This window comes from Podarcis pityusensis (genome assembly GCF_964106645.2).
Source record: "Podarcis pityusensis genome assembly, chromosome: Z".
Taxonomy (NCBI): domain Eukaryota; kingdom Metazoa; phylum Chordata; class Lepidosauria; order Squamata; family Lacertidae; genus Podarcis; species Podarcis pityusensis.
Window position 1 is genome coordinate 13,237,366 of NC_138044.1, and position 23,092 is coordinate 13,260,457.

Sequence of the window (23,092 nt, forward strand, 5' to 3'; positions counted from 1 at the left end):
CCAGGTCCCATTCCAATGTGATTTTGTTCCATGGCCTGTTTAAATATACGAGAGACCTCGGAGAGAGAAGGGGAAGGTGTCAGAGATACACAGAGAAGAATGGGAGGAAGAGAGAAGCAGGGTGTCACAGACCAAGAAAGAGGAATAAGGGGATGTCAGGGACAGAGAAGTGTGTGAGAGAGAGGGGAGGGAGTGGGTGCCAAAGACAGAGAAAGAGGAAGAAGCAGTTTGTCAGAGACAGAGAAGTGAGTGGTCCGCTCTCCGCTGGCTTTGGCCTTTAACAGGTTAGTGCTGAGGGAGTGTGGCCCTCAATAGGGAAAAAAAGTGTTCTCCAGCCCTGCTATGAAGGCTTACCAGATAAATGAACGGCCATTTTCCTTCTCTGCCCATCCAGGTTTTAGATCTACATGACAACCAGCTGACCTCACTTCCTCCAGATATTGGCCAACTGACGTCTCTCCAGGTAAAAGAGACAAAACATATCCTGGGGGAGAATTCTGTTCAGAATTGTTTCTCGTGTGCAGTGTCAGTGTGGTGACTCAGAAAGTATGGGAACTTTTCCATCTCTTTTGGGACCGTGAAGGCTCAGACTAGCCCCTCAAAATGGGATAGTGAAACCAGGGCCTGAATGGAGAGCCTCCTTATTGCTTGAGGCTAGGACCTTGCTGGGTGAGTTATTACAGAGCAGAAACAGAGAGAAACCTGTGTGGAACATCAGCCCGTGTGACTGGCTGCCAGTGTGAAACCTGCTGATTGGCCAGGTCTCTATGAATACCAAGAGCTGGACATTCCTGTTTTTTTGTTTGTTTTAATGTTTTTATATCCTGACATTCTCTCAAGTTGGGATTCACAGTGGCTTCCAACATTCAAAACAATCATTGTAAAATACAAATAAAATCAGACGAGTTTAAAAAATAGCTTAAATACATCAAAACACAATTAGAACCAGCGGTTAAAATCCAGTTTGCCCTGACAGCAGCTGAATGATCAGTATCATCTGCACCTTAGTTTCCAAAGGTCCATCCGAACATGAAGATATTAGTCTATTGGTGGAAGGATAGCAAAGAGGGAGCCAGTATAACCTCTCTTGGGAGGGATGCTACAATCGGGGTGCAGTTTCTTTCTTGTGTCACCACAAACAATGCTTCCAATGTTGATTGGGCCATGAGAAGGTGCTGCCATGGACTGGCTGGATACAGAGGAATGGTAGAAGGCACCAGCTGGGGAACCCCCAAGGGACAAAGTTCTTAGAGTCCGGGGATTGGTGGTGGGACGACAATGCGTGGTCAGAGGGAGAAGCCTGGAGGAGGAGGTGTTGAAAGCTGAAGCACTAACAGGTTCTAGTGAGCAGGGAAAGTCTGTGACAGAGAGAAGTCCAGAATCAGAAGTAGAGGCAGAAGCAGGACAGGAAGAAGACCAAGAGGCAGAGAGGAGTCAGGCTGGTGAAGATACCAGGATGTCTCCCCCTCCTGCTGCCACAAGCTCTGCTCCCCTTCCCCTGGTCTCCCAGGACCAGGAGAGGCACAAAGAGGGAGGAGCAGAGACAGGTGCATTGGTAGAATCTCAGATTGCTCAGGAAGGATCTTGGGAAGAATCTAGGGGAGGAGGAGATTTAGGCAGCTGTGGGAAGGTGGGGACCTTCAGCCTCCACAACTGCCTTATAGGGGCAGAGTTGCTGTGCTCATTAGGCCTGACACCCCTCAGCTGACCTTGTTTCTTCTAAGAAGGAGTTAACTGCATTTACTCTGTGTGATTTGTTGCTGGCTGGCTCCCTTACAAGTGCTCGCCTGAGGATCTTAGCACTTGAGGTTTTAGCAGGGTCATCAAAACAAGACGTTTTGTCTCCTGCCCTCAAGACCAGGCTGCTGAACTCAAGAGACTCAGCACTCTGTAAAGTGCACCCTCTGACTTGGATTTCACAGGAACTTCCTACTGCCTGTCTCTAATGGAACAGGAAGGAGACCGACCCCTCTTGTTTCTGCTCTCTGTCCTTGATAGGTCCTGAACTTTGAAAAGAATCTGTTGAAGGCCCTTCCAGATTCGATAGGGGACCTTGTCCAGCTGCAGACGCTTAATCTGAAAGGTAGGAGAAAATGCCTCAGGCTGCAATCCGCAGGGATAAGGGAACATATTTCACAGTAATAAAAACACACAAATCTAGTTTTATAAATAGTTGTAGTAAAAACATCCATTTCCTGCATTTGCCCAAACGCCCAGGGTAACCAAGAATGTTGTTGCCTGGTGCCCAAGCAGTGACAAGGCTGGTACCAGACCATAGCTGTCAACCTTCCCTTATTTTGCGGGAAATTTCCTTATTCCAGCGCTGCTTCCCGCTGCTATCCCAGACTGTTAGATATCCCGTAGACTGTCCCTGGGACAGGTAAGGCTGCTGATCCCTTATTTTCAAATCTGAAAGTTGACAGCTATGTACCAGACTGGACTTCCCCAGGGGAGCATTTTCCATTCTAGGGGTCGATAGGAAAAGAATTGAAAATAAAACTTCTGACATCATCAAGCCATTATACAAATACACACACGCACACATATCCAAGAAGTGTGTTAATATCTGCACCTTGCACATTCTGCCTTCTCTCTTTTTTTTAAAGTAACTTTTATTCAAAATTTCAACATAACAATTTATCAAAAACATATCCTCCTCACTTTCCCTCCTATTTTCCCCTCCCCCCCCCGTAAAAGCCCTCCCCCACCCCCGGACGTCCCTCAACTCCTCTTTCTGGTTTTTCAGCACACGTTATTCTTTGCATATTATAAAATTATAAAGATCTTTAAATTATCTGTCTTTATGTTACCCATAATAAATTTGTGTATGTTTATTTAAAACCTGCCAAGGAGTCCAGCTCATTTTGTTGTTTCTTTAAGTACTTTGTAAAAGGTTCCCATTCTTCTTTGAAATCACAGTTGTCCTTATCACGCAGTTTGTGTGTCAATTTCGCCAATTCCGCATAGTCCATCAGTTTCTCTTGCCACAGTTCTTTTGTTGGGATTTCTTCATTCTTCTATCCTTGTGCTACTAAGACTCTTGCCACCATTGTCGCATACATGAATATGTTCTTCAATTTCCTTGGCAGGTCTTTTCCTACAATCTCTAACAGAAATGCTTCAGGCTTTTTTACAAATGTTAATTGGCACATTCTGCCTTCTCTGGCAGGCAACAAGCTGAAGGAACTGCCAGCCTCCCTGGGTGGCCTGCGTAGCCTACGAACCTTAGACATCAGTGAAAACCTAGTGCAGGAGTTGCCGCAGGCACTGGCTCACATCCGAACACTGGAGGTACGTGCCCAAAGAAGTTTTTGCTTTGTTTGTGTGTGTGTGTGTGGTGCAAAATTCATATTGAGCGGAAGGAAGAGGTCAATATGGAGCTGGAAAGGAAAGCTTTGCTTCTTTCAGATCATAGTAGGATGCATATAAGCAACTCTTCTCTTCCTGGGAAGCTTGTGTGCCAATCTAGCTTTGTACAAAGGGCATGAATCTCAAGAATTCTCTTGCATTGCTCATCAACTAAGACCCTCCTCCAAGTGCCGTCTGTTGCTGAAGTGTGTTGTGATTACATCAGTAGTTTAGTGGCCAGTTCAGAAGTGCAGGGTCCTTTCTTGATGGTCAAAGCCACACCCCTTCACAGCTAGATCCCTTTCTAAAATGCAACAGTTTTATAATTATGCAGTAATAATAATTAGTTACGCATTGCAACGATCAATGCCGATCTTCATTTGTTGCCTTTCAGCTAGATCTTCCATTTACTGTGCATTTGCTGTGCAAATGATTTGGAGTCCTCCAACATCTTCTCTCAGAGTGACTTAAGTTGTGATTCTCTTGGAAGTTTCATTGTATCTAACAGAACTTGCACACTATTCTCTTGAAACCAAAGCAGCTTTTGTTTTCAGGGTTCCTAAATGCTTAACTGTGGGGCTCACATAACTCTTTCTCCTCAGTATTTTCCCTGCTTGCTTTCTCCAGAGTGATCCTTAGAGCCAGTCCTCAGAGGATGACTCCCTTTCCTTTCATTCTGATTGGCTCAAATCAACACAAAGGCTAAGACTTCTTCCCAGTGGCTAAAACCCCCTTTTATGTGGATTGGGTGACACTGGGGACTGGGGCCATTGGGGGGGGGAATAGTAATGGGTCTTCAACCTTCCATGACTCTGGACTACTGTACTTCTGGGTTGCACAGAAGAGAAGAGGTTGTAGCCAACTAAGTTCTGCTCGTAGTAGACCCATCAAAATTAATGGGTCAAAGTCATTTGTTACCTTTCAAAACATCTACTCTGAGTAGGACTAGTACAGGAGACAACCCATGGCCTTTTTGGCAGTGGCTCCTTGATTTTAAAATGCCCTTCCTAGAGGAGCTTGATAGGCACTGACCTTGCAATTTTTTCAGCAATTAGTTAAGACTTTATTGTTGACCAGGGTAATTTGAAAGGGGTTCTGTTTGCTTTCAGCCAGCTTTTGGGTTCTATGTGGCTGCCTTTCAGTCAGTTTTCTTGTTTTCTGAGGGATTATATTTTTTCCTTTCATTGCATTTCATCATCATTATTGTGCGCCATCCTGGGATCCGTTTGGAGGAAGGTATTTTGGATGATGTTAAAATGCATTTCAAAAGAGGGGTTTTTTGTCCACCTCAAAAAGAATTTTCAAGGCTAGAAAAGGTTCAGAAATTAACAACTAGGAGGATAAAAGGGATGGAGCAACCCCCCCTGTGAGGGAAGGTTACAATGTTTGGGCCTTTTTACTTAGAGGAAAGACAGGTAAATGTCAGGAGGGGGACATGATAGGGGTATATGAGATTATGCATGATGCAGAGAAAGTGGTTTCCTCCCTCTCTCATATTGCTAGAATTTGGGAGTGTTTCTGTTGCATTTGGATGCTGCTTGTCTGCTTCCCATAGGGACATCTGGTTGGCCACCGTGAGAACAGGATGCTGGATTAGATGGGCCTTGATCCAGTAGCCAGGCTCCTCTTACCTTCTAAAATAATTATATATCTGTCTGTTCTGCAGACACTGACCCTGGATGCCTCGTCCATGTCCTACCCGTCCAATTACATCTGCAGCGCTGGCACAGAGGCCATCCAGCAGTTTCTGTGTGGAGGTGAGCAGAGCAGAGGGCCTGCCTAGTGCAAGCAGGGTGGAGAGGACCAGCCCAACAGTGCCTGATGCCTCTGAGACTCTTTCCTCTCCTGGGATGAAGGGCCTAGGGAGGGGCTGTAGCTCAATCGGAGTGCATCTGCCTTGCATGCAGAAGGTCCCAGGTTCAATGCCCAGCATCTCCAAGTAGGGCTGGAAGAGAACCTTGTCTGGAATTGAGAAGAGGGGCTGCTAGCCAGTGTAGATGGCCCTGAGCTACATGGACCAACTGTCTGGCTCAGTATAAGGCCGCTTCCTATGAAAACATGCTTGCTGAATTCTAGAGCCACCTTGATGCGTTTGGTGGCCAAGCAGGGCTCAGGTCTCCCTGACTCATTGTTAGCGCTCTGCCCAGTGCATCACACTTAGGTGTGTGATACCTGAACCCTGCCAATAACTGACCTGCCCGTGCTGTCTTCTGGTTTCTCCCAGAATTAGGAATCGAGTACAATCCTCCCTCGCAGTATTTACTCCCAGTGTTGGAAAGTGACGGAGGTGAGACTTCGGTGGACGGAGTCAGCAGGATGGTCACGAAATATGCGGAGAATGAGGCTCAGTGGCAGGTAATTGCTGAGAAGCAGGCCATGGTCTTCAAATTCAGGGATAGGGAGTATGTTACCCTCTGGATGTCGCTGGATTCCCATCGCCCTTGACCAACTGGCCATGCTGGCTGCAGGGGCTGATGGGAGTTGGGCATCCTAACAGTATCTGGAGGGCCACAGATTCCCCAGCCCTGCCTTCAACCTAACAATGGTCACTGGCTCCCCTGAACTGTGAGAAGTGGGGTGTGTGTGTCTGTTTGTTTGTTTGTTTGTTTGTATGAATGAGTGGGTGGGTTGTGTTAAAGCCAGTTAAATCCAGGCTCCTTTTGTGAGAGCCAGTGTGGTGTAGTGGTTAAGAGCAGTGGACTTGTAATCTGGTGAACCGGGTTCGCTTCCCTGCTCCTCCACATGCAGCTGCTGGGTGACCTTGGGCTAGTCACACTTCTCTGAAGTCTCTCAGCCTCACTCACCTCACAGAGTGTTTGTTGTGGGGGAGGAAGGGAAAGGAGATTGTTAGTTGCTTTGTGACTCCTTAGGGTAGTGATAAAGCGGGATATCAAATCCAAACTCCTCTTCCTCCTTTTTCAGAACAAATTTATGGACTACGAGAAGCGGAAGGTAAGAAACATTTCCCATTGCTCAGCCCTTCTCCTTTTTGGAAAACTGTTATACCCTCCAGATGGCTCCCTCAGCTTGTTCCATTTCTTCACTGGATCTGCCAATTTCTGTGGGAAAGTATTATTTACGTACACGAGTGGCCCACATATAATAATGACGATGATGATGATAGTGCCATCTGAAGAAAAGTAGATCTGGCTCAGTTCCCTCAGTCAGCAAATTCATTTGCTTTAAAGCCAGGATGGGAAAGCTTTTGGCCCTTCAAGGTTGCTGGAGTACAGCTGCCATCATCCCTGAGCATTGGGCATGCTGGCTTAGACTGATGGGAGTTAAGGGTCCAGCAAGATCTGGAGGGCCACAGGTCCCGCCCCCTCTAGTGTAAAGTATTGAAATAATAAAAATGCTTCAGCCAGAATGGTAGCCAGAGCACCTTACACAAGATGAGTAGCCAAAGTCCTTAACCTGCAGGTGTATAATCTAAGACATGGCACAAAAGGAATGAAGAGAGAAGAGGCAAACAAGTAAGCTCATGCATTAGTTCTTACAAAGTTCTCGTAACAAACAGCTTGGAAAGGAAAGGGTTTAAGGAGAGAGGAGGAGCCCAAAGTGAGCTGGCTTGCCAGCTGAATTGATGGAGTGGGCACCCGCAGTCCCATTCTTACTCTATGCTCTAGCTTGAGGGATTAATTGCCCACTGGGTGGCAGCTGAAGGAGAGAGGAAAATTCAGTGGAAGATGAGGTGGCAGAGTTGTGTCTGGACTATACCACTTCAAACTGCAGGTGTTAGCTCATACAACTGATTGCTCCTCTGCTCACACACGCACCGCCCGCCCCCCCAAGAAAAGTAGCATATCTAGCCTAGCTTTTCCATGGCACACTAGATTTCTACATGCATGGGGATTATCTATTGGGAGGGATTTTTTCCAAAAAGCTTTATTTGTAAGACTTGATGACAACAAGCAAAAAAACATGCAGGGGAATAACCCATACTATATTTTGTGTGGGTGAGCTTTCAGTTAGGCAAGTTCTCCCCCCCCCGCCCCCACCTGCAGTCTGTAGTCCAAACACAGGTTTGTCCACTTCCATCTGCTGTTTATGAACACACAAGCCCTGTCTCTCGTCATGCACCAGGAGGAACACTACAAGCCACATGTTCACATGTTTGCATGTGTGTGCTGATGAGGCTTTTTGTTGGTCCTTCCCAGGAGCAGAAGATGCAGGAGAAGCTGGAGTTTGAGCGCTGGTTGGATCTGGAGCAGCGAGGTCAAGCCCAGCTCATGCACCAGAGCCACGCCCAGAAAGGGGAGATCCTCCAGAGCATGAAGGAGGTATCTTGTCTGTCTCCCTTTTCCACCACCACCCCGGACCCTCCTGTTGCTCCGTGGTTAAGCTGCTCAAAAATATTTCTAAGTAAAAGAAAATGAAATAGGTCATCCTAGGATGGATTGATAATTGCCCTGTAGGCAGTGATGATTGACGCCCTTTCAGACTGGTAGGGCGGAAGGCAGGGAGCCCAGCAGTAGATGGCGCCAGAGCCAATGACAGATAGAGACTGCTAAGTACTTTTGTCCTCATCCTCACTGCTGTGTTCTGCAAGGGGCCACCCAGAGACTAAGAAGGAAGAAGCCGGCAGGCGGTGCTGCTGCCCACTGAACTGGTTGCAAGTAGGAGGGTAGACTGGGTAGGCAGTGCCCCATTCACCCCGATGGACCAGCCTCCACTGCCCATAAGAGAGGTTCATACATTTGCTTATTGTGGTTGGGAAAATGTGCCATTCTGAGGAATCTGGATGTAGGCTTACCCTCGGGTCGCAAGGTCCAGGGAGGCCTCTGTGGGAGATAAGGCTGTCCTGGAGATCAAGTGAAATGGTCCTTTGATGCTGTTCTCCTCTCTGCTTGCAGGAGCAGGTGAGGCTGGAGCAGGGCCTGACCCGGCACCAGGAGCGCCTGGGAGAAGAACGCATGAAGCTGTTGGAGCAGCTGAAGCAGATGGAGCAAGGGGTCTCCGGGCGGATCAAGAAGCTGCTGGAAGAGAACCAGAGGTCAGAGGTGGTGTTGAGCAACAGTCACAGGAGCTTGCAACTCTTGACTGTTTTCACTCCCAGGCTGGGTTTATTGCACCATGGTTCAAAGACACCTGGACTGGATTTTCAGATCTGATGGTGTGACTCCAGACAAGGAGTTCAGTTAGGGGTGGGGAACATTTTTAGCTGGAGGATCATGTTTCCTTCTGGGATCACTTGCCAGTGGTTTGCGGGGCCAGAGGCTAAAATAGGTGGAGCATCACATGCAAATTATATATTGGAACTCTCACACACAGCTCTCTATCCTCCCATCTAGTCAACCAAGAGGCATTATCAGAGTTCAGGGGCACATCCCAGCCAAACACTCAAGAATTTAAGTAGAGCTGGCAAGGGGGTTGGCTGGGGAGAGTCCCAAGGACTAGGCAGAGAGGCTTGGAGGGCCAAATTCAGCCCCTGGATCTGTGGTTCCCAGCTCTCAAGTTAAGAGGTCAAACAGGAATAGCCCTGTCAGGACATCTCTGATGTTACCAAAATTGGTCCAGGATTTTTCCTTTGAAAGTAAATCCCAAGAGTCGTGGTCTGGAAACGCCAGACCCTTCATAGCGGAATGAGCTTTTCTCTCGCCATCTTTTTACCAAGATCCTTCACCCTGTTGCTTCAGCCATGATTTGGTTCAGATGGAGAGTTTATATAGCACTTTATATAGGTTCCACTCCATGCTGGTTCTCAGCCAGGTGCTGGTCCAGACAGGTGGTTGCATGAGCTTTCCCCCTCCTCTTAGAACTGAACCAGGACTAATAATGCCTTCTGGCGTTTTTCCCCCTCCTTGCTTTCTTTCTAGGCAAAAGCAGAGCTCTGAGATTCTCAAATCTCTGGAGAATGACCGGTGAGTGTCCCAGATGCTCTTGGCTGGGTAAGGAGCGGGGAGGATGATGCCTTTGCATGAGAACATAAAAAGTGTTGCCTGGGTCAGGACAGTGGGTGGTCTAGTTCAGCATCTTGTTCTCACAGTGACTGACCAGATGCATCTTCTGACCACCACCAGCAACTTTCTGTACTTGGTTCCCAGCACCTGGCATTCAGAGGCATGCTGCCTCCATTATAGCTTTCAGCCATTGATCGCCTCCGGGGAAAGGCCATAGCTCAGTGGTAGAACACCTGTTTTGCATGCAGAAGGTCCCAGGTACCATCCTTGGGATCTCTAGGTGGGGTTGGAAAAAGCTCTCTCTCTGAAACCCTGGAGAGTTATCGTCAGTCAGTGTAGGCAATAGTGAGCTAGATGCACCGAAGGTTTGACTTGGCGTCAGGTGACTTCCTCAGTTCCTATCATCTTTTCATCCAAGAGTTTGTCTTATCCTCTTGAGAAATTTCACATGCTATGCATAAAAATGTGAGGTGACCGTTGCTTTCATGCCCAGGCTTCCCAGAGGCTTCTGGCTGTCCCCTGCTGGAAACTGGAACACTAGATTTGCCGAGCCTTCAATCTAATCTAAACAATGAAAGAGGCAGGGCAGGCCTTGCCATTGGCTGACACTTGAGGGAAGGGCATGCAATGGCTGAATCTCTCCCTTTTCCCCTGCCAGGATCCGGATGGAGCAGCTGATGGCCATTACTCAGGAGGAGGCTGAGCAGCTGCGCAGGAAGGAAGTGGCCTGTGAGTGCGGCTGTGGGAGTTCTGGGTGGGAGTCTTTACACCCCAGGCATAGAACTGCTTCTCCTGACTATGTTGATTTCTACAGAAAGAACGTGGAATATTTTCCCACTCAAGGGCTGCATTCTCTTCTGGGCAGCCATCTGGGGGCCACATGCCAGGGTGGGTGGGACAACAAATGTAAATTTTTCCTTTTGTACCATAGCCTATTTTTTACATACACATGCACACACACACACACCCCTGTCCTCCATCATGACAAACGAGGTATTTTTAGAATTCAGCCAGCCAAAAGCCCCTGAAGAGGACCAGAGTAAGGCATTGTGTCTTGGGGAGGATTCTGAGGACCAGGCAGAGAGACCTGGGATACTACATTTAGCCCCCTGGGGCCTGAGGTTCCCCACCCCTGGCTTAGTGCATGGAAGAGATTGTTAGGATGCTTTCGATCCAAACTTAAGTGAGAATGCTGCCTGCAAAATTCTGCACGAATCCCCAAAAACTCTCCAGGGTTTTTCACCATTGAGGTTTATACACTCTGTATTTCTTCCCCCATCAACAACAAAGGCACTGCCGTTTTGGTTCCTCCTTCCCTAGAAGCAGACACAACGCTTCCCTACCTACCCCTAGTTCTGCTCTTTCATTTCTCCTGTACAGCCCCCCCCCCCGGTTTTCCTACCTCTGCTAAATTGTGGAATTGTGGAAGGCAGGGAATGGATTTGGAAGCCTCCTGAGCTGCTTCCTGATCTCTGGAAAATTTTGGTGCTATTCTAATGTGTGGGAGGAGACAGTTTTTGAACAGGCTCTTATAAGCTCAGGAGAAGCCTCCAGGACCCTGACTTCCTGCATTTTCTTTCCTCCACAGCGGCCATGCAGCAGATGCTGGCCGAGACCTATAAGAACAAGCTCCTGCAGGTGGCTTACGAGTCACGCCGGCAAGATCTTGTCAACCAGACTTGTTCCAGGTACTCCCAGAGAGAATGGGGCATTTCTCTGCTTTGTGGGGAGGGGACCATATTTATTATTATTATTATTATTATTATTATTATTATTATTATTATCTATCTTTTCATCCAAGAAGCGTAATGTTCTTTCCCTCCACTTTTTATCCTCACAACAATCCTGCGAGGTGGGTTTGTCTGAGAGAGAATGAGAATGAGTGGCTCAGGCTCACCCAGCAAGCTTTGTGGCTGAAGGGTGATTTGATCCCGATTCTTCTCCCACAGGCTGACTTTCTGTCCACAACACTGTGCTTGTAGAAAGGGAGGTGATGCTGTTGTTTTTATTTGTGTGTGTGTGTGTGTGTGTGTGTGTTTGTGTGTGTGTGTGTGTATTGCTGTGATTAACAAGAGAAAGGTTTTATACATGAGGTGAAATGTTTCTGCTTTCACCTCACTAGCTGCTCTGGCTGGAAAGGCGGAGCAACCAGTTGCTTAGACATTTCGATTCTGAGGGCCGCAGACTGTCGGACTTGTCAGTAGCAGCAGTAGAAATTATGCCACAGGATTAGCAAAGAGCGCACTGGCCACCACATGCCCTCAGCCAGGAGAACAACACCAGCATCACTTAGCTTCTGCAAACGAAGCCCTTCTGAACGTTCAGTCTCAAAGCTCTGTAAGTGCCACTATGGAAACGGCAGGCTTTCGTTTTTAGTGGAATAGCTGGCAAAGGTGGAAGCCGAAATGTTTTGCCACATAAATAGAACCTCTGTTTTGTTAATCACAGCAACGTATAGATTATGTGAGTGCAGGGGTGGGAAACCTCTGGCACATGGGTCAGTCTTGCTCCCTACATCCAGGGAGTCTAATTTGGCCAATGATGCCATTCTGCTATCTGTTGATCAGCTGACATCACTTGTCATTTAGAGCGATTGGAAGTCTGACAATAGATGGTGACATGGGGGTGTGGGGTCCCTCCATCCCCATGTGCCAGAACCCAAGAACACCATGCTCACACTGGCTTTGCTAGAGTAAGCCAGAAAGGTGGAGGGAGGGAGGGAGGGAGAGAGCGCTTGGGGTATTGGCTCTGTTCCCTGAACCCACTGGAGTTAGTTTGGTTCCATTCTCTGACAGGCTTTGATTTTCCCCAAACGTACTGATACTAGTGGCGCCTGTCCTTACAGCCTCTAAAGGCCTTCCAAAGTGCTTCTCACCCTCGGTTTGCCTCTGTCTCCTGGGAGGCAATGGTGGTAACCCTTGGAATGTTTTCTCTTGTAGCCTAGCCAAGATGGACCAGAAGTTTCAGCAAATCCTAGCTTGGCAGGAGCTGGACCAGAACAAAGCCATCAGCCAGATCCTGCAGGAGGTATTTAGCTGGATATGGGTGCAAAAAGGGCAGCACCTCTGTATGCAGGATGGGAGAGGGTGAGCCAAGGCAAGGTATGGCGGGGGGAGGGGGAGAATCAGAGCTGTAGACTTGGAAGGGGCACAAAAGGACATCTCGCCCAACCCCCTGCAATACATACCAAGTCCATCTAGCTAAGTTGTTAGCTCTTTCTGTGCTTTGGCCCCAGGTTACTCTTGGAGCACACCTGGGTGGGAAGCATTCTCAAAAGAGTTCCCTTGCCCCTTTTCATCACAGCCCACCACTCTGTTTTGGCTTATATACACAGTGTTTTCTCTCTTGTTCTGAAATAATGATTTCAATGTATGAGTTGCCTCCTATGAAGCCATTATGGTTGGGACTGATAGGAGTTGTGGTTGAAAACGTCTACAAGTAGGCAAGGTTTGTGGCAACTGGAGTAAATCTTTAGGCGATTTCTCAAGGCCCACAACAATGGGGCCTGATGTTATTCCGGTTGGATCATGTTCCCCAACTGGCCAGGTGTGCTCTCCTGAACTTGCATGTGCTGTTTTTTCAGAGTGATATGCAGAAGGCTGCATTTGAAGCCCTCCAGGTGAAGAGGGATCTCATGCACTGCCAGATCAGAAATCAGGTGAGTGGAAGTCATGGGTCTGCAGGGACTGGGATTGGGTGGGGTGAACAGTTGACAGTTTCTCACATGGTCCAGCTTCCTTCTCAAAGCCATTGGAACAAGGGGAGCTCTCTGGGGCTCTGGACAGCGGAATCCTCTCCCTACCTCCCTCAGGCCCAGGAAGGTCTGCCTCATCTCAGGGGGGGAGGGGCTCCGTTTGCATTTCCATCCCACGGCAGCCCATGAACAGCATGATCTCCATTATTACAGTGGTTGTCGTGTATAAGTTTCTTCATTCATTTTAATTTGTTTCTGACCTGCTTGTCAAATCCATTCCGACCAACATGGAACACGTTGCTTCTTAAGGTCAGGCTGTCCCCCACCAGGGGCAGTGAGCTGTTGCCAGTGGTTTGAGGTGGTAGAGTTTGCAAGGTTGTCGGCGCTATCCCCCCACCCGACCCTTAGCACTTGGCTAGCTGGGGTCCCAAGGCTTTTTCTTCTGCCCGGGGAGAGGGTTTCCTGAGAGGTGCTGGTGTTTGTGGTCTTCCCTCTTCTCTGGTGGCTTTGCTGAACTGTAACAAGCTCTGGAATCTGCATCCGGTTTCTCTCAGAAGCCTCCTGGATGCTCAGTGGCTCACGAGTGATCCTAGGCTGGCCAGCTAACTAGTGGGAAGAGCCATAGCAGAGTGGCAGAGCACCTGTTTTGCATGCAGAAGGTCCCAAGTTCAATCCCCAGCAGCATTTCCAGGTAGGGCTGGGAAAAGACTCTTTGCCTACAGCCCTGCAGAATGGCTGCCAGTCAGTGTAGACAATCCTGAGCTACATGGACCCAATGGTTTGGCTTGGATAAGGACGCTTCCTATGTTCCTAAGCTACCTCCACTTCTAGAGTGAAGTGGGGGGGTGTCTTTATCTCAGGGCTGGGGCAACCTGTGACCCTTCAGCTGTTGCTGGACTCCAGTTCCCATCAGCCAGCATGACCAGTGGTAGGGGACAATGGGAGTTGTACTCTGCCATCAGCTGGAGAGCCACAGCTTCCCCCAGCCCAGGTTTATCTCAGGTGTGTGAAATCTTGTGGCTCTCCAGATGTTGCTGCACTACAACTCCCATCACTCCTCTGCCCCAACTGTGCTTGCTGGGGCTGCTGGGAGTTGTAGTTCAGCAGCAGCTTGCAGGCCAAAAGTTCCCCAGCCCTCCTTTAGCTGAAGGCTTGTACCTGGCCTTTGAGGAAAGAGCACCTCAGTTCCCAGAATAAGGTTTCCCCTTGGTTTTAGGAGAGCAGGGTATTTCGTCGTGATTTGTCAGGGGAGGGGATTAAGCTGTATTTCCAAAGACTCTTTGCAGTGGGCTTTGTTTATCCCCACATCTCTGGCCAGGGTTGATGAGAGTTGTGGTCCAGAGCATCTGGAGGATTTCAGGTGGGTGAAGGCTGTTCTTGAGGATGCCACCTGCAGTTTGCACACCACAGCATCCAGCTGGTCACCATGAGGACTCCCTTCCCCAGAATGAAACCCCTCTTGGCCCCACACCAGTGGCAGGCAAGGAGGGTGCTGTGGGAGAGACCTCCAGGTGCTCAGCTTAACTCTTCTTGGGCCAAATGAGTTCTAGAAACTACAGCGATGCAGTTATAGGACCAGGGTGCGAACAGCAGAGAGTGGAGTCCTTCCCGATGCAAGTAAAAACCAAACAAACCTCCCCCTCCCTTCCTTGTTTCATCTTCTGCCTAGATTAAATTAATAGAGAGAGAGTTACTGCAGCTGACCCAGCTGGAGTTAAAGAGGCAGCAGTTGGACACAGAGGCGCTGCAGGTACGTCAGCCTCTTTTGGACCTCTCCCTCGGCTCACGTTCTTCCCGCCCTGCTCTTCCTTCTGCTTTCTGAGGTGTCTTGGTGCTTGAGGCAGGAATTTGGGGGATGGGATGGGGGGATTCCCTGGTTCCTGCCTCCTGGGGCTTTATTTAGCACGCGCTGCAAACGCTACTGCTTTTGGAGACCTGGGGATCTGTAGGAATAGCCTGCTGTAGTGTTCAGAGGGGGAAATGGTGGGTGGGCTGGCAGGAAAAAGGGGTTGAGATCTGCTGAGCATTCCACATTTTCTGCATTTTTGAATTTGAATTCTTGTCTTTCTTTCTTTTTGCTGGTTTTGCTTCGGTGTGTTTTGTTTTGTTTTTTTGGTTGTTCTCAAATCTCCACTCCAAAAGCAACATCCCCAAAGAGCACGCCATCCTCTCCATTTGCTCTCCTCAGCCAGTGGAAGATAGGCTGCATTAATCACAATTAGTATTCCTGCTTTTATTTTGCAAGGTGGGGAAAAGTGGTGGGTTGGGGGGATCCAAGCAAGGTTCTGGTTTTCAGAGTTGCAGAAAGATGTTCGAAAGTGGGGGGTGGGTCAAAGCCTGCTGAAATCTCTGAAGCCAGGGCAGGAGCTGAGCAAACTGAGCAACGCTTTGCCCTGGGGCTAGCAGAACAAATGGAGTGATGCAGAATTTCGGCTTCCATCCACTCAAGTGAGGGCAGAGAATTTGGGAGTAGCCAAAAACCATTTGGGGGACTCCGCATTAGCCATCCTTGTTGTAAACCAGGCGAGGAAGAAACCTTTGGGGGGCCCCAGAAGTTGGTGGATTGCTGCTCCCATCTCCTCCTGGCTGGAAGCCATGCTGGCTGCTGGGACTGGTGGAAGTTGCAGTTCAGCAGCATCTGGAGGGCCACAACAAATTGCCTCCCCACCTGCTTTAAACAAACCTCAAACAGAAGGTTCTGTATGAGGGTGAAGGAACCTCTGGCGCTTTTGTGACCCAGCTTAGCTCCTTTGAATCTGTGCTGCATCTGGAGGTTGGGGAGCAGGCAATATGGAGATGGGGGGAGGGTGCATCCAGGATGGTCCAGGTCGAACTTCAGACCCTAGAGCTAGGATGATGTTTGGACGCAGCCTTCTAGCCTTGGGGGTGGGGAACATTTTACAGCAGCGCTGCTTCATGGGCAGCCTTCCAGGGACCCCATGCCAGTGGTGGGTGGGTCCAGAGACAAAAGTGGGTGGAGCAACTGGTGTGACTCTTTGTTAAATATGCTACATTTGAATAGCGGGAAAAGTCAGAGGTTCACACGCAGACACCTCCCTCCCTCTCTCTCCATCAAGGCAAGCAAGAAGCATTATATCCCAGTTCATGGGCACAGCCTGGGGTGGGGGGATGCAGCCTGGGGAAATAGGGCATGGCTTGGGGAGAGTCTCAAGGGCCAGGTAAAGGCACCTGAAGGGCTTCCTTCAGATCCCAGGAGGCCTATGGTTCCCCATTGTGGATGCAGGCTTGAGCATCCCCCAAAAGGCAGCCTCTGCTTTGGAAGGTGTGCACTAAGAGGAAGAGCCAGCTGCCTCCTCTGGGGCAGCCACTTCCACTGCTGCACAGCCTCATGGTGCATGCTTCCTAATGCCTGTGTGCTGCATTTCAGGAGGCAATCACAGAGCAGCGGCAGGCCCTCACCTACCTGCTGCAGCAGCTGCTGAAGGAGAAGAGGCAGCGGGAAGAAGAGCTGCAGGCCATCTTGGTAAGGAGACAACTCACCTGTAAGCGGGGCTAATTCTCTCTTCCACACACACACACACACACACACAGGCTCAGCCTTCTGCCCGTTTCCACACATGGTGGCTTTGCCCCTCTCTCAGAGGTGCTTTGGAGGAGGCCAGGTGTCAAGCTACACTCCTGGAATCAGCAAAAGCTGCACATGGCGATCCTTTGTTTGCTTGTATATCCCACCTTTCCCCCCAAGAAGCTCAAGGGAGGCATGCATTTGAACCCTGGTCTCTCCCAGATCCTAGTCCGACACTCCTAACCACTACACCACCCTGGCTCTCTGTTTTTCTTCCTTGCAGAGGGAGCTGGAAGCTAAGAGTGAGACAAAGCAAGAGAACTACTGGCTGATTCAGTACCAGCGGCTTTTGGACCAGAAGCCCCTTTCACTCCGGCTGCAGGTGACTGGCTAGCAGAAGTGCTGGGGTGGAGAAGGTTGCCTCTTCCGTGGGCTTCACTGGGTCTGGCAGCCCCTTATGGTTCTGGCCTCCTCTTTCACCTGTGGCAGGTTCCAGGCTTCCTGGGTCTGGGTTTCCCAGTCAAGAGGCCACCTGGTAACACTGCTGTCCTTTTGCTTTGAAGGAGGAAGGACTGGAACGGCAGCTCGTGAAGCTCCTGGCAGACCTGTCAGCCGACCAGTACACGCCCGTCTTTGCACATCACCGGATTTCACTCAAAATGCTAAGCGCCATGGTCCCAAGTGACTTGGCCAAGGTATGTGGGGAAGGTTAGAGCAGGGGTGGGGTGGGGAACCTCAGGTCCAGGGGCTGGATGCTTCCTTTAGGGCCTCTCTGTTCAGCCCTCAGAACTTTCCTCTGGGCTGCACCACTGGAGGCTGGGCATGTGGGGTGCTCCTCCCCAGCTTCAATCTGCCCTCACTCAGCCAGCCCCCACTTGCATACCTTCTCACAACCAGTCCAAGGGGTGGAGGTGGCACAACCTCTCACCTTCACCCTGCTCTTAAGTCTCAGGGTTGCTCCTTGCAGGGAGGAGGATGGGGACAACCTTCAAATGAGTTGATTCTGCCTGCGATTGGCTCTGGCTCTGCCAGGCATGAGCTGGCTCTGCCTACCGTTTGGGCTACCTGCCAGTCTCGATGGGCACCCTCCACCTTTCACTGGACCGGACCATAATTTGTACTGATATAGAAGTTCCACACACAGTAAAATGGATAAAAGTAAACCTGGGAGAGAACCATGCTGTTCAGAAGGCTCCTTTCTGCGCTCTGCCATTTGCTTATGTCCTCTTCCAGATGGGGATCACAGAGACAGGCCTGCAGCACTCCATCATCCGGAAGGCACGAGAGATCCACGCCGTGGCTGAAACCATCCCAGGTAACGTACTGGATCCTCTCTCCTAAGGACATAAGCTGCCTTGTATAGTTGGAGCAGGGATTGAGGTTTGGCACAAGCTCCATTCTCCTCGCCATCTCTCATGAGCTTGTTGGGGGGGGGGGTTTGGCATTCTTCCACTGCCTTTCAGCCCAGCTCATCAGCAAAGCATCCACTCTGCATAAAAGTGCTTGTTCTCAGTGCCCAGCTCCTTCCAATTGCTTGCAGAGTTGCTGAAGCCTACAGAAGAGGCAGAGCTTGCTACTCCGGGGACCAGCAGAGAGCCCCCCACCGCCATGGCTCCTTCTGCCCCACCACCAGAAGAGCACCGCTGTGAGTGTGTGGTCTGCATGGAGCGAGAGGTAGGTTGACCTCCACCCAGGAGCTTTGAAAGCTTAACGTGCATGTCAGGCAGAGTCAGTGATCCTCAGAAGCATCAGGGAATTAGCGTGACACAATGGAATGCTACTCCATCCCTATGCCAAGGCTATAGAAGGCCTTCCTAAAACCCATCAATCCTAATCTGTGATGTTTCTCAAGGCCTGATCCAACAGGGATCCTCTGATGATGTTCTTATCTTGTGCCTGAGCTTGCTTTTTTCCTCCTCCTTCCCATCCTTTTTTCCTTGTGTGTCATGTCTTAGATGTCAAACCTGAGAGAAGAAACTGTTTTGTTTGTCAGATGCTCTGGCAGGCTTTGTTGTGGAGGGATGAGGATGAAGCGCAGGATCAGAATGCTTTGGAATAAAACCCTGATCTCTGATGACATGTGTGCAAGGGGCAAGTGGCGAGGAGGCCCTGCTGTTGGTAAGAGATGTGGTCCTAGCATTTGCCTCTTCCTCTTCTTCTTCTCTTTCCCCCAGGCCCAGGTGGTATTCCTGACTTGTGGCCATGTCTGCTGCTGCCAGACCTGCTCCGAGGCCCTGAGCACCTGCCCGCTGTGCCGCAAGGATATCGTCCAGCGCATCCGTCTTTTCCACAGCGGATAGCCCCACATGGGGACAGTGTCACTCCCATCATGTGCCCGCTTCTTCCCCCTCAACCTTGCGCACTGGGTTGCCAGGGGTGGGGTGGGGTCAATGGTTCTTTTGGCGTGCTGTGTAGGCCAGTCCGGGATATGCACTACCTCCTTGCTCTTTGTCTGCGTAACCATCACCATCCTCTGCTCACAGAACATGGCTGCAATTCTCCCCCTCCCCAACTCTCAGCTGTTGGCTTGTAGCTACTCTAAGGCCAAGATGGAGGCACATCTCCAGGCTGAGGGCAGAACGGTGCTTGCAGTTCCTGAAAAGCTACCCTCACATTTTGGGGAACAGGCAAACACCACATCTTCTCTGGCAGCCTGGCAGGGGTTATTTAAAGATGCCAGGCCCAACCTATGGGCAGAGTGGGTTCTAGGAGCTTCAGTACAGGAGAAGAGAGTCCCTGCTGTCTGCCCGCCTAACGGATCAGGGCTGGCGTGTGTGTGTGTGTGTATATATATATGTATTTCTGTGGCTGAGTTTTAGGCCACTACTGGCTGAGCTGTAGCAGCACCCAGTGGAGCAAAAGTGCCTGGAAGCTGTCCCATCTGTCACCCTGGGAGAGTGGTTGGTGATTCCCAGCCGTCTAGCATCCAGCTCCCAATCTGTACCACTTTGAACTCTTTCCAGGCCAGCGTTTTAAAGCTGCCACCCCCAATCTGGTGCCCTCTAGTTGGGATGACTGCATTAAGGACCCCACAAAGGGTGGGTGGGTAAGTCAAGCAAGAGCCCTGGTTGGGTGGAGGTCTCGTCCCACCCACTACATGTTTTTCGCTAGTGGAGTATGTGTGTGTTTGGTTCATCATCCCTCTCGGTTCACTGGTCAGTAATTGACCTTGATAGTCTGCCAAGGCAACATCTCCTCCAGAAGAAACCAGCCTCCACCCGGTTTTACTTGGCAGGTTTCCTGGCAGGAGAAAGTGGACACTCGTATTTGCAACTTCCAAGAAACAGGCCCCTGAGCCTTGTTCACTGCCTGACCGCTCACTCACACTCATCGTCCTGTGTTCTCTTGGAGCCAGGTGAGTGAGGAAACCTTTTGGCTTCTTCTGTCATTGCTGAACCACGACTCCCATCTTCCTCAGCAAGCGTGGCCAGCACCCAGGGATTATGGGAGTTGTAGTTCAGCCGCAACAGGACGGCCAAAGGCTCCCTACATCTGAACTACAGGACGGCCAAGATGTGAGGTCTGTCCTTTTTAGCAAAGTCAGCTAACATGAACAACAGTACAGTGCTTTATTCTATCAGTTTTCTCCAAAAGGATCTGCAAATATTTTATAACTAAAAAGTAAAATGCATCAGAAGAATGAAGTGTTGTTTTGCCTGCCAGGAAGCCTTAGTCCCAGTGCAGGTGTGGAGATTCTTTGCCACTCCAAATGAGACTGAATTACAGCTCCTGTCATCATCCTTGGCCTTTGGCCATGCTTGCTGGGCCTGAGGGGAGCTGTAGTTCAGCAATGTCTGGGGAGTCTAAAGTTCCCTCACGCTTACAAGGAAAACTTACAAGGAAAATCAAGAGGGGAGAGATTGGCAGAAACCTTATGGAAGGAAGGCTTTGCCTATGCCTGGTCATGGAGGCTGTGCCTCAGTAATCCGTCGCCACCCACCTACCCACAATTCCTTGCTCAGGGTGATTTGTTCCCCTTCCAGATAAGGGATAAGGTGCCTTGAGTCCCTGTCAGGAGAAACAGCAGGGTACAAATATAGAACAGAACCACAGAATTGTAGAGTTGGAAGGGACCTAGAGGGTCACCTAATTCAAACCCCTGCAATGCAAAGATCTCGACTAGATCATACACGACAGATGGCCATCTAACCTCTAATTTAAAACCTCCAGTGAAGGGTGAGTCCACAGCATACTGAGGGAGACCATTCCACTGTTGAACAGCTCTTAAATGTCAGAAAGTTCCTCCTGATGTCAGAGTTTCCTTTCTTGAAGCCACTGGTATTTGTGGGGGCTGGGTTTTAATAGGTAGCAGAGGATATATTAATTGCAATTTATCCCTCCACACACCCATGTTTGTGGGCTGAAACAAAATAAAGCATAGGAATTAGTCTATAAAACTTTGTTTTGAGCAAGTCCAGCTAACAAAGTAAGCTGGCTTCCCCCTTCTTACCCCACTTAAACAAAAAAAACAGGCAGCAACTTGTAAAGTAAGATTTACTTACTTTATTATCATGCATGGGTTCACAGCAACAGTAGCAGAAAAAACCATGCAGGCAAAATACGGTATATTTACAGTATAACCAGCTTCATGCATGTGCCTAAAACTCGAGCTAGCAGAAGCATGTCTGCATCCATCACTAGTCAAAGGGAGAGCGAGAGCTACATGAAGTACTATATGCTTCCTATCCAGGAGAGGAATGGAAACAGCACCACACAGCCAATTATATTTCTATGGTCTGAGGTCTATGGCCTTTCAGTAATACACATCTGTGGTATTAACCTCTTCTCATACTAACTAGCAAGAATGTGCATTTGTTAGGTTTGTCTAGCAGACAAACGTCTCATGTGGCTTTTGCAGTTTGCAGATGGCTATAGCATCTCCTCTCAGTCTCTTCCAGGCTAAATGTACCCGGCTCCCTCAACCATACCTCATTCAGCAGCATATGGAGGGCCAAAAGTTCCCCACCACCAGGTTTCCCAACCCTAGTTTGATGTTTCTGGGCTGCAGCATGGGATTGTGCTGGCTTCACCCGTCTCTCACATGTTGCTGTGCTCCCATTGCCACCACATCTCCGAAGAACCCCGCTGGAAAATCAGGGGCAAGGCCAGACAGACCTGTGTGGCAGTTGGTGTGCAGTGTGGGCAGCACAGATTAGTTGGGGGTCTGGGCCCTCCCAAAGCAGTGGAGGAGAGATGGGTCACTGCCTGGGCATTTGCTGTGGGGTGAGGAGCACAGCAAGGCCTCCAGGGAGGGTTTCTCAGTCTTGTGCCTTGGGGTCTAGTTTTGTGGGATTGCAAGTGGTAGGCCCTGGGGTGTGAGGAGCCTGTGGTCCCTTAAGCTGTTGCTGGACTCCTACCCCCATCAGCCTTAGCCAGCATGGCCAACAGCAAGGGATGATGGGAATTGTAGTGCAATGCACTCTAGAGGGCCAAAGGTTCCACAGCTCCATGTCAGGTGAGCCATACCTCTTCTTCCTATACTCCTCCCACCTCAAGACAAAGCCAATTAGCTTTGCTTCTGAAGACATACCTTATAGGGAAATTTTTTATGTTTGGTGGGTTGCAAATAAATAATAAATTATTACAATGTTATTTACCAGTCAATGGGTCGGTGCTTCAAAATCGCCTTCCCTTCCCATCAAGAACCGACCCTGAGGCCTGAGTTCGAATCCCTCTACTCACAAGTTCAGGGTGCCTATGCTGGGACCTTCACTTTCTCCCAAAGAACCTTGCACACCGTTGCCCCTTTCGGTGGGTGCAGAGAGGCTCTCCTTTACCCTCCACCCACTCACAGAGCCAAAATTTGCAGAGGTGCCCTGGGGGGAAGACGACACCATTACAGTGGTACCTTGGTTTACGAACTTAATCCATTCCGGAAGTCAGTTTTTAAACCAAAACCGTTCTTAAACCGAGGCGCTCTTTCCCTAATGAGGCCTCCTGCTGCTGGTGCCCTTCCACTGTTCAGATTCAGTTCTTAGACCGAGTTAAAGTTCACGAACCAAGACACTATTTCCGGTTTTGTGGAGTTTGTAAACCAGACTGTTCTTAAACTGAGGTACCACTGTACATGTAAATCAGATATAGGCCTATGGCCCACTTTTGCTTTGCCCTTGTTAGAAAGGATCATTGGCCTCTGCCAGGGACTCAGGCAGTGGCTTAGCTGGAGCAACGACCCCTTTGCCATCATTGCACGTCTTGCACGAATCTCTGTTTCCCCCAGTGTTGGTCTGTTTTTATGTGATTGTCTCACATGTATCTAGCAGAGAAATAAAAACTGGGTATGAAGCTCAAACTGCATTGTCTCTTCCTGTTCCCTTAGGGTAGACGGATGGGCAGGTATCCAATGGTTGGCAGAACCCCTGGAACAGATTTAGGGTACACACTGGGCAAAGGGAGGGGGGAGAAGTTCTTGAACATGCATGAAACCTTGTACTAGCTGAATTAGTTACCTAGTGCTACATTGGATGCAACTGCAGAAAGAGGTGTGTTTGAAGTGGTTCCCAAACTTTCCCCCTGTGGACCACTTGAAAAGTGCTGACAGTCTCAGTGGACCATTTAATGGTCTTCCTGCCTGCTGTAGCAGCTGTAATGCATGGTGCTGTACATTTTTTGTTGTGTTTATAT

General features: G+C 49.5%; 1 protein-coding gene across 5 annotated transcripts in view; it reads left to right on the forward strand.

Moving 5' to 3' along the window:
• The window catches only part of LRSAM1 (leucine rich repeat and sterile alpha motif containing 1), a 29,320-nt gene extending 6,560 nt beyond the window's left edge, over window positions 1-22,760 (forward strand). For 4 of the 5 annotated variants that reach the window (XM_080989579.1, XM_080989581.1, XM_080989578.1 and 1 more), the window contains exons 6-25: window positions 395-463; window positions 1,999-2,083; window positions 3,170-3,291; window positions 5,015-5,105; window positions 5,573-5,703; window positions 6,271-6,300; window positions 7,506-7,628; window positions 8,202-8,341; window positions 9,165-9,209; window positions 9,907-9,977; window positions 10,837-10,936; window positions 12,188-12,275; window positions 12,832-12,906; window positions 14,612-14,692; window positions 16,331-16,426; window positions 16,752-16,850; window positions 17,032-17,163; window positions 17,702-17,783; window positions 18,009-18,142; window positions 18,643-22,760. In XM_080989579.1, coding sequence (XP_080845705.1) covers window positions 395-463; window positions 1,999-2,083; window positions 3,170-3,291; window positions 5,015-5,105; window positions 5,573-5,703; window positions 6,271-6,300; window positions 7,506-7,628; window positions 8,202-8,341; window positions 9,165-9,209; window positions 9,907-9,977; window positions 10,837-10,936; window positions 12,188-12,275; window positions 12,832-12,906; window positions 14,612-14,692; window positions 16,331-16,426; window positions 16,752-16,850; window positions 17,032-17,163; window positions 17,702-17,783; window positions 18,009-18,142; window positions 18,643-18,768 — 1,920 coding nt within the window. In that variant the 3' untranslated portion in view covers window positions 18,769-22,760. The remainder of the gene's footprint in view (window positions 1-394; window positions 464-1,998; window positions 2,084-3,169; window positions 3,292-5,014; window positions 5,106-5,572; window positions 5,704-6,270; window positions 6,301-7,505; window positions 7,629-8,201; window positions 8,342-9,164; window positions 9,210-9,906; window positions 9,978-10,836; window positions 10,937-12,187; window positions 12,276-12,831; window positions 12,907-14,611; window positions 14,693-16,330; window positions 16,427-16,751; window positions 16,851-17,031; window positions 17,164-17,701; window positions 17,784-18,008; window positions 18,143-18,642) is intronic. The other variant, XM_080989582.1, reaches the window with a different exon arrangement.
• Window positions 22,761-23,092: the final 332 nt, after the last annotated feature.